The 11,389-nt window shown below is 40.9% G+C and overlaps 1 protein-coding gene across 1 annotated transcript; it reads left to right on the top strand.

Annotated features, from left to right (window-relative positions):
* Positions 1–944: 944 nt before the first annotated feature.
* On the top strand, positions 945–10,459 carry slc7a9 (solute carrier family 7 member 9; the record flags this gene model as incomplete). Its single annotated transcript, XM_079285118.1, has 12 exons — positions 945–1,061; positions 2,689–2,836; positions 3,600–3,842; positions 6,576–6,701; positions 6,825–6,924; positions 8,197–8,241; positions 8,413–8,536; positions 8,748–8,851; positions 9,123–9,219; positions 9,476–9,625; positions 10,056–10,230; positions 10,398–10,459. 12 exons carry the CDS (start codon positions 945–947, stop codon positions 10,457–10,459), a joined length of 1,491 nt encoding a protein of 496 aa, XP_079141244.1.
* Between the last annotated feature and the right edge of the window lie 930 nt (positions 10,460–11,389).

Here is an 11,389-nt window from a genome sequence, read left to right as displayed (position 1 = left end):
TGTATCAGACATTCCTGTTCCTATTCTCCTTCATTTAACTTGGCCCAGTATTATTTGTGGGTTCACCGTACCTGGACTTAAAACATTTGAGGTTCATGGAGCATCACTGAGGTGGTTTTCGTCATATGTAAGTGAAAAATGTGTTGACATATGTATTGATTTATTTATGATAATATCTCAATTAGTATGTTAACAAAGCCATTGTCAAATTAAAAGATTCTCATTACGTTAAAAATAAACTTTCTGTCTTCAACTGTAGTGAACAAGAGGAGTTGTCATGTATGTTACGCATTTACACAGAAATTGTTAGTTAAACATTATCCTGATGATATTTACCGTATCACTGTGTTTGATGTCTCACTCGCAGTTCTATCTGTCTACTGATCTTTCTTTGTTTCTCTCTATCTACAGTATCTATCTATCCTTCCTTTATTAAAAAACAAAATAGCCTCACAATACTTGTACTGAACTTTGCAGTGTTTGGATTTACAATCTTCACACAAACAATGGTTTATAGGTTCATGACTTCTTGGAATTTATGATCGTCGAGATCATCGAGAATTCACCTTGAATTGAAATAGATGCTCCACAAACAGATAACGCTGTTTATGATATCACTTAGTGTGGCTAGATTAGCGGCTCAGAACCACTATGCCACGGTGATTTATTTATAATCTAGAAACCAAAGGAAACACTGTACAAAGCCAAACTAACTTATTTTACAAATCAGTAACATCACAGGATTAACTGTTAGATGAGAGGAATTTTATACCGCTGGTAAAAGAACAGTGTTGCTCTGAAAATCTTATCAAAGATTAGATTAGATTAGACACATTCACCATGCAAAATACACGAACGCAACTTGTGCTGTAAAAACAAAAAGGTGTCGGTGTAACTGATGTAGAATGTGTGCACTTTATTGTGTCTTGAACCGGCAGACTGAAATGGATGAAGGCAGCATCAGGAGGAGGAAGGAGTCGCAGAACGGCTCCACAGGCCACAGCTTGGACGGTCAGACTAAAGACAAGCAGCCTGTGAAAGCTATTGTGCTTCAAAAAGATGTGAGTATGTCAGTCTTTATGTGTGTGTGTGTTCCTGAGAACAAGTCTCATTAGATGTTCACACAGTAGGATCCCATTATCTGTACTTTTTTACAATAATGGGGGCTGGAACTGAGTACCAGGGAGTACCACAACAACCGTTTCTTCATATTAACTCCACAGTGATCCACTTAGTGGTGGTGTCCAGGCACCCTAAGCACCCTAAGCTCCCTAAGCCCTAAATTGAATAGAGGAATATCATAACCGTATTCTAAAAAATGTATAAATTAGCACCACATAATTTCCCCTCACTCTAATTAAGAAGTATTTAAGGTGACATATCTGGTTAGTTGAGATGAGAAAACATCATCATAAAATCCACAACATGTGTTCGTGCTTGTGTGGGATGAATTTGGTATATTATAAGCATACATTCCAGTTGCAAAAAGTCCCATGATAGTGGTCAATGATTTTTGTGTGCTCAGATAAAACAAGACAAGTCTTCAGCCACACAAGCAGCTCTGCAGGCTAAACTCATGCAAAGTGGTGCTTTGAGCTAAATGCAAATGTCAACATAATAATATATGCTGTGTAGGGAATGTTTACCATCTTAGTTTAGTGTTCCAGTATGCTAACATTAGCTAATTGGTACAGTATAGTGTTAGTTAGTATATCATTAGCTTGAGTACTTGGTCACCAATTGACTTGCTGGTATTGCTCCATGAAAAGTCAGTGGGTTGTGTGTACCAAATAGGAAGCCATTCAGAAGTTGAGACTTTTCCACTAAAATCCAAAAGTGTCAGTCTTATGGTGGCTCTCGGGGTCACCACAGTCAGGAGGCTTCTTCTTCCTCTGAGGACCGTGAGAAAATCACATATTTGTCACTCAGGATCAAACATGTGAACCAACGGACTGATCCACATTGCCATCCCTGGAGCTACTCCGCTAGCATGGCTAAAAAGAGAACCATATGTCAGTAGTTATAAAGTTGAATAGAAAGGAGTGGAAGATATTGAAAAACGTAATAAGCAAGAATAATAACAAACAAAACTTTAAGATACTATTGGCTCCTCAAACATGTATTGCTGCAGTGTTTAACATTGTTCGTATACATCCAGTAACACACACTGCAACATGTCCAGTATTCACTCCCCCTTTAGCTTTGGCTGGCCTTCACCCAATTAAGTAGACGGGTCACGGTGGTCTTTACGTGGCTGACTTTGGGTGGGAAGATGTCTGGCTAACTGGTAGTTTAGATTAGATGTGCTTCCCTCCTGATATCTGAAATTGGAGACACTGAGACCGACCCGATTAGATATCTCCGCAATGACGTGTTTGCAGGACTGCCTGTTGAACAATTTAGCTGGAAAGACCACATTTGTGTTGAAATGAACCACATATAAGGACAACTTGGGCTTTCATTCCTTTATCCATCAATGGAAGGATTGATCTGAAGTTTTCCTCGTCATGAATAACATTTTTTTTATCACAACATACATCCCAGAATCTTGTCATTGCACAGCATAGAGCATGTAAAGAGGAAAGTTTCCTTTTGACCGTTTCCGGCTGACCTTTCACTGAAGATAACATTCAAGAAATTGAACTGTGAGCATTGAAGCAACACATCTACCATTGTTTCTGTGCTCAGATTGGCCTGTTAAGTGGCATCTGTCTGATTGTGGGGACGATGATTGGCTCGGGCATCTTCATCTCTCCTAAGGCTGTGCTGCTGTACTCTGGAGCTGTGGGACCCTGCCTTCTCATCTGGGCTGCTTGTGGCGTGTTAGCCACACTGGGTGAGAGCGGCATCCAAACCAATATCACTTTACAGTAATCAGCATGAAATATGTCTGTCTCTCTACTTTGATTTCTGCCTTTGTATGGAAACTGGCTCAGAGATTCACAGAGCAATTTAGGTAATAATTTACACAGAACACATGCAAACAAAAGGCCTGATGATGACATACACATTTATTTTTGTATTTGTATTGTGAGCACATTGAAGACTACTTTAAACTGTGACTGCAGAGAGTTATCAATATGTTACGAGGAGTTACATTTACAACCGGCCCTTTGCGGGCGACCATGATGCTGATGTGGCCCGGAGTGAAAATGAGTTTGAGACCCATGCCTTAGACCAAAATAACATCCCAGTGAAAACACGGGATCTGATATCTACAAAGTTGGCTCATTTACAGTATTTTGTTTCTAACATCGATCATTATATTTCATTTTAATTTGTTTCCTTACTAACTAACAGTTAGGTGTGAAATCGGTTGTAGTGTATTTCACATACATTATTGTATTTAGTAACCTGTAGTGTTATAATCCACTCTTTCGTTTGGGTTGCATTATGATTCCTGGGGATGAAGTTATTACCACAGATTTGGCTTTTAGGGTGGACGGAGAGTTTGCTTTCACCAAATGTTTCTTGGTTGGAGAAAGTTTAGAATTTTTCTTAAATTTTCTACCAGAAGCAATTATAAAAGTCCCTTATGAGCATCTCTCCTCTTCCCTCTGTCTCTGTGTTTATGTGTATTTGTGTGTGTGGCTACACAGGAGCACTGTGCTATGCTGAACTTGGCACCATGATCACCAAATCGGGGGGAGAGTATTCGTATATAACGGAGGCTTTTGGCCCCCTCCTGGCCTACCTTTACTCCTGGACCACTATTATGGTGCTGAAGCCCTCCTCCTTAGCCATCATCACTCTGAGCTTTGCAGAATACGCCGGCACTCCTTTCTACCCTGGCTGTACTCCTCCTCTTGTTGTTACCAAGTGTCTGTCAGCAGCAGCTATAAGTAAGTCTCACTTTTATCAAGTAAATTAAAAGCAGTGTGTTACACACAACTTATTGATCACATATTTAAAGCTTTTGTAATGGATGTTGAACGGTGGATTCAATTACTTAAATCGTGTAATGTTTATAATTCATTAAATGATGTAACACTGCTATTTCTCTGGGGACTCTGGGAAATAAGAGCCAACGTAGTTTACTGATGGCTTAGACCAGTGATTTTCAACCTTTTTTGAACCGCGGCACACTTTTTACATTTACAAAATCCTGGGGCACACCACCAACCAAAATGACACAAAAAGACACTAACACAGTACATATAATACATATAGTTAATAATATAGTTTCCAAATGTATTTGTACTCACTTAGTGTGAAACCTGGGCCTGTTTCGATGAACACAACATGGATATCCTGGCAGGAATGGTAGAAAGACACACACGAAGCTCTTCCTCAACAGCTCTCAGTCTCTCTCTGTTTTTAGTTTTTATCGCTGTCAAGCTTGAGAAGCTCAGCTCACACAGATATGTGGTTGAAAACGGGAGCAATGTCAAAATAGCTTTGTTGGCCAGAATGGGGAACTCCTTGGCAACAGCTAACCAAAAACTGTCCAAAGGAAGATCAGCAAAGTTTAGCTTTAAACCACGATCTTGTTTCAGTTCAATGAGTTCCTCTTGCTCCTTTAAAGTCATGTCCTTTCCAGCAACGGATGCTGAGCTGTATGGGTCCCTAACCCAGTCAAGGCATTCTGTGAAGGCTGAAGAGAAATAAAATGACAACTTCTCCTCCAGAGTTTTCAAATGTTTGCCAATCACCTCTCACATTGCAGCAGTGTTGCCATCCTGCAGTTTCTCGGTGAGTGGGAACATCTCAAGGTTGCCACGCTGCACATGTTGTTGCCAGAGCTGCACCTTTGAACGGAATCCGTTCATTTTGTCAGTGCTTGTAAGCAGGTTTTCATTTCGGCCTTGCATCCGTGTGTTCAGTTCATTCAGATGATGAAATATATCAGCCAGGTATGCCAGCTTTGCACACCACTGATCACTTGCAAGCAGCTTTGAGAAATCGGGCCTCTCGTCTGTCAGAAACACTTTAAGTTCCTCTCGGAGCTCATACACACGGGCCGGCACTTTGCCTCGCGACAGCCACCGGACCTCCGTGTGGAGCAATAACACTTTATGTTCCGCTCCCATTTCCTCACACAGAGACGCAAATAAGCGAGATTTCAAAGGTCGCGTCTTCACAAAGTTCACTAAGCGCACAACATCATCCAACACAGGACCTAGATCTGCTGGTAAGGTCTTTGCAACGAGGGCCTCACGGTGCAAAAAACAGTGCGTAACAGTAACAGCTGGGTTTCTTTCTTTGACCCTACTTACGAAGCCTTTGATGCGCCCGACCATGGCTGCGGCTCCATCAGTGCAGACACCTGTGCAGTTTTCCCACGTAAGCCCGCTTTTGTCAAGATATTCCGACGTGACCCGAAATATTTCATCTCCTGTTGATTTTTCTGGCAGTGCCTTGCAAAATAGGAAGTTTTCTCTAATGGCCTCTCCATCCACAAAACGCACGTTGGCCAAGAGCTGACAATGTCCACTAATATCCGTCGACTCATCAAGTTGCAAGGCAAATTTCTTACTGATGCGCATCTTTTCCAAAACAACAGTTTCTATGTCCGCAGACATGTCATCAATACGTCTGGCAATTGTGTTATCTGAGAGAGGCACTTTAGCGATCTCTTTGGCCGCGTCAGGGCCGAGCATCTCATTCACAATGGCTTTACAAGCTGGCAGTATTAATGTTTCTGCCACGGTGTGGGACTTTTTTGTTTTAGCTACGAGTTCAGCAACAAGGTAGCTAGCTTTGAGGGCTCTCTCGTTTACCTTTGTGGTTTTTCTCAAAACAGTTGCCTGTTTCTCATTGTTTGTACGTAAGCGTACAAAATAGTCCATCGACTTGTTTTGAACGGAAGGGTGTTTCGTTTGGAGATGGCGTTTAAGCTTGCTTGGCACCATGGCGCTATTGGATAGCTTCTCACCACACACCAAGCACAGCGGACTCGGTGCCGTTGCATCCCCGGTGAACGTAAATCCAAATGAAAGATAGCTTTCGCTGTATTGCCTCGAGCTCACCGTCTTGTCTTTTTTCTTTTGTCGACCACTCATACTTGGGCCTTCATCTGGGTCAGAATTTTGTCCAGGGCCCTGTTCGGCATTTGCATTTTCCCTTCTCAAAAACTTCTCCATCACTGTCACCTTTTTTTGTTTTTGTTTTTCATCACTGTCACTTGCTCGTCTTGCTTTGATCCCAAACTGTCACTGTCACGTGTCGCGCAGCACTAACTCTATTTTCTTTACAGGTATTTAAATCCCTCTGCTGCCACCCACTGCCATAGAAGAGTATTACATTATCTGCGACACTTTATTACAGCACAGACACCCGACAATGGTTAATTAGGTGATATTAGAAAATTTCCCACGGCACACCTGACGATTGACCGGTTGAAAATCACTGGCTTAGACTATGCAATAATAAATCATTCTGCACATTATTTCAACAAAGGACAAAGGAAAGCAATTGCATTTTTATTCAATTATATTGATTTTATAAAATTGTTCAAATCTATGTCAAAAGGGGAAGGGACATTTCTGAGTTAATTAAGAAATAATATCTCTTCTCTTATGGATGCAATTTATTTCACTTGGACTGTATTTTCTTAAATTTCTTCTGCTTCTCAGTTGTGATCGTCGCCGTCAACTGCTTGAGTGTCAAACTGGCGAGCTACATGCAGAACTTCCTCACTGTCGCCAAACTTTTCATCATCCTTGTCATAGTTGTAGCGGGCATGGTAATGCTGGCGAGAGGTGGGCCTAATGTTCAGTGTGTCTAATATACAACTCCTCTTTCAATTTCTCTAGTGAAATGTTAAATAATAACACAATAAATAAATAATATGTATATCTGTATTGTTGTATATCTGTGTCCAGGAAACACTGAGAATCTGTCGAATGCATTTGATGGCACGCCACCGTCGATTGGAGCAATCGGACTTGCGTTTTATAATGGGCTTTGGGCTTATGATGGATGGTAACAGTTATACTTCACTTCACTTTGCCCTTTAACATGATGTATGAGGTTGGCCACGCTCCTATCTAAAGCAGTGCATTGAAGTGTACTTTCTCAACCGATACGATGGGCCTTTTCCCGCTATGCTGGCTCGATATTAGGAGCACTGCTGAGCCTTCTCAACCTTTCAGCTACTCTCAAGCCTCGTGCCCTTTCTCCAAATGTGTGAATTCAACCCTTGGGCAACCTTATTATGATAGGAATAGGACATGTTCCACATAGTGCAGTTACAACAGTTAACCATGTTAGGCATTGTCATCAACTAACAAAAATCTCTCCAGCATGGTCAACAGCTATATGTGTGCTATATCCACATGGCGATGAGATACCATGTTACTGGGTTGCAGAAACATGGCAGTGCAGTGGGGCCCAATGAGTGGCAGCAACTTCCCCAGCTGTTCCCTCAGGTGTTGTGCATATCAGATACATGCAGGGATGGTATATGCGCACCATTACTAAAAACACCATTCCTCAAGTCAGCCAGCGGTCATGGTCTTCCCACCTTTGATTGTACTTAAAGGATGCATTGGTTGAACAGTTCTAATAGTTTCTGTCTTTGCACAGTGAAAGAGGCCTGTGTTGGTTTAGAGAGGTGTTCGTACATTATAGAACATTTTGGTTAGATTCTCTTCCTCGTGACTTGGTCAATCTCCTATGCCTGTGTGTGCACTTTAACCCTGGAGTTGCACAATGCTTGTTTCTCCTGCTGTGACCACCTGGGAGATTTTAGCTTCCTCTTGGCGCTGGAGTGTGTGACAGAGCATTATTACCCGAGTGAGGTTCCTTTGTAATGTGTACGTCCATTTGGGACACCTGCATTCTCCAATTCAGTCACTTTTTCTGAGGGAACCTGGAGAAGTTGGCCTCATGTGACCAATGCATTTTCATGCTGTCATGTTGGGATCACAGCAGGGCTGAAGGCTATACCCCTTTGTACCAATAAGGCCAATTAGAGGGCAAAGCCTGTGTGAAATACTTCGTAAAACACCAAAATACCATGTCACTGACATTGAAGGGGTGGCAGTGAACTCTTACTTAGCCCTGCAGGGAAAATCTAGGCCTGTCTGGTTGGCTGAGCAAGTCCATTTTAGTGTGGTGCTTTGGAGGAGAGTGATCAAAGTTTTAAGATTCTTTCGAAGACAAATGCCTGTGATTAAAGAACTACAGTTGTTTAAATTCTTATTGTATGGCATTATGCTACCTTTAAAGTGAACTTGCTTCTTGTTTTCTTAGGAATCAACTGAATTTCATTACAGAAGAGCTGAAAAACCCATCCAGGTGAGACAAACTACAACTCGTTGTTAAGAGATACTTATACTACTCAGTAGTTTTTAAGAGGTACTGTACAAGTGAACTCTGAACAATTTTTTTTATTGCAATATGTAATGTGTCACGACAAAAAGTCAAAGCAGCATGTCTGACATGGTAGGCTGCGCCCCCTCATCTCAGGAACATGCTACTGGCCATCCTCATCGGGATCCCGTTGGTGTCTGTCAGCTACGTGTTGGTCAACGTGGCTTACTTCACTGTTATGACCACCACTGAAGTGCTGTTGTCTCCAGCTGTTGCCATGGTAAGAAGCATAGAAGGTTGCCATGGTTTGAGAATGAGTCAGTAATGACTTGTCAGTGAGGTGTTAATATAAAACTGCCTCCGGTAGCCATGTTATTTCTTCACATATTTTTACGGTATGTGTACATTTTGTTTATTCAATATAATTTCAGATCAAACCTCTGTATCAGCTCTGTATTCATTTACTGAAGGATTTGTTTGTGCCTCCTTAGACTTTTGGAGACAGAGTCCTTTACCCGCTGTCTTGGATTGTCCCACTCTTTGTTGTGTTCTCTACATTTGGCTCTGCCAATGGAAGCTGCTTCACCGCTGGCAGGTAAACGCGACAACTGTCACATTATTTGTGAAATACAGAAGTAAAATAATACATTTTCCTCTGTCTGCATGTGTAAAATGTGGTGTGCATATTTGTATGTTTGAGAAAGATAGTAAACAGGTTTTAAAAGTGGAAAAAGAGAATACTGATGTGCGCTAGAAGTCGAAAGACTGACTGACAAGAGGACAGAAATAGAAATAGAAAAAAACCTCAAGAAAGTACAGTTCAACAAGAACTTAACAGCACAAACAATATTTCTCTCTTCTCACAGACTGGCCTATGTATCTGGCAGAGAGGGTCACATGATTGAAATCTTATCCTATATTAGCCTGAAGCGCTGCACTCCAGCCCCTGCTCTAATGTTCAATGTGAGTCCTTTTTTAATGTATAAACGTCTGCATGGTCGTTCACTTTATGTTGAGTACAGTTTGTTACAGTTCAAAGCTCGTCAAAAAAACCTTTTTGTAATTTCAACAGTGCATGATATATATATATATATATATATATATATATATATATATATATATAATCAATATTACAATATATCACTCAAATTCAGATAATTGATCTATTGACTGTGTTGTTTCCTTTCCAGTTAACAATACATTTCTCTGTCTGTTTTAGGGTATTCTGTCTATTTTCTACATTATCCCGGCAGACATTAACACCCTCATAAACTACTTCAGCTTTGCTCAATGGGTGTTTTACGGTCTCACAGCACTGGCTCTCATAGTCTTGCGTTTCACCAGGAAGGAGCTCCATCGACCAGTAAAGGTGAGGCTTGCTGTCTTCTTGGAGGAAGCTCCTCTTTTATAGTGTTGTGACTCAACAGGTTTATGCGTTCTGGTTAACTTGGAACTGCAATCTTTATCTTTACACACAGTCAAGTCTGGTCAAGATTTTTTCCACATTTCTTAATAGAAACGTAAATATAGGCTTCATTATTGTAAATATAGGCTTCATTATTGTAAATATAGGCTTCATTATTTTGAAAGTTTAAAATAAGCTTTTGCAAATACTGTCTTGTTTGGTCTCACCCTTACACAGTTGCAATGCTCTTATTGGTTGTTTGAAATACAGCCAAGTTGATTTTTGACTCTCAATAGGCTGTTGCATTATTAGTTTTCAGTTGCAGAAATAGTGAAAGTGTCCATTTGAAGCTGTATTTTGTTTTGAGTGTGTGTGATTGTGTGATTACTCAAAGGTGCCGATTGTCATACCAGGCCTAATAGTCCTGATGTCCTGCTACTTAGTCCTGGCTCCCATCATTGATAAGCCAGAACTGGAGTACCTCTACTGTACTCTCTTCATATTTAGTGGACTTCTCCTCTACTACCCTTTCGTCCACCGGAAGGTCAACTGGGCGCGCAAACTGATGAGTAAGTTTACTCTGAAATTTGAAGTTATTGAAATATATTTGTTCTTGACCATCAGTACAGAATAAAATTGGAAATAGCGTGCTTAAAAGGTAGAAAAGTAACGACTTGAATACAGCGTTGTATTGTGCTGATGTCACGGAGACGTCATGACCTCCATTCCCCTGTAGGGCCCATCACCATGTATCTCCAGCTGCTGATGGAAGTAGTTCCTCCTGAGAACACCGAATGAGAGGGGACCGAACCGACAACCAGGTCAGACCAGAGCTCAAAATCAGAGCTCTCCTCTGTTGAATAGCTGCATGTCAACAGTAATAGGGGATGCACAGTGTTCAATAACCTATGTACAAGTGTGAGATGAAATAATTTGTCATGTTGGGGACAAAAAAGAGGATTCACATTATAGTGCCCTCTGGGAATACCTCTGCTGTTTTTAGAATTCACTTGGATATGCTAAGGCTCTGAGGAGTCTGAGGGTTTGACCAGGTCCTCGTGATGTCTTTCTCCACATGAAGAAATCAATCGCTGACAAAAACACAACTTTACTGTGAACATAACCAGCACTTAAAGGAATCATTAATATGTTAAACATTTCTTCATAATGTGCAATAAAGTTTTTACTGGGCCAAAGATCATATGACGTATAGCTGCTAGGATTTAGGCATGACTCGGCACTTGAGCAAAGGGAAGGGGGAAACATCTTAAATGCATTGCAAAGACAATGTGGAGGCTCAGCAGATCATGTAACAAAATGTGAAAACATATATTTATGTTGCTCCTGTGGTTGTAAACTGAAACATCAGAGTTTCTTTCAGGATGTTTGTGCATTATTTAATCATGCTTTCACACTGGAATATACTGAAAGAAATGCTGCATTGTGTAAGGCTATGGCGGTTATTAAATGTATCAATTTTGTCGAGCATAAAGTGGACATTGGAAAAAATATCCCTCCTGTGTTTTCCTGACCTGACTGCTAATTTACCTCAATATCCTTTGTGAAACTAATGTTGTCTCTATTGTAGGGCGGAAGCTCACTAGCAATACAGTCACGCGGGGCTAGTGCTGTGTGATTATGAAGTATTGTGAGCTATATATGTTTTTGACTAGACACCACAAACTCTCCAAAGATGTGTTGGACTCTACTTCTAATAATCTAAACATT

The sequence above is a fragment of the Melanostigma gelatinosum genome, assembly GCF_949748355.1.
Source record: "Melanostigma gelatinosum genome assembly, chromosome: 2".
Lineage (NCBI taxonomy): Eukaryota > Metazoa > Chordata > Actinopteri > Perciformes > Zoarcidae > Melanostigma > Melanostigma gelatinosum.
Note: the sequence above shows the minus strand (reverse complement) of the source record. Positions and strands in the feature narration are given on the sequence as shown.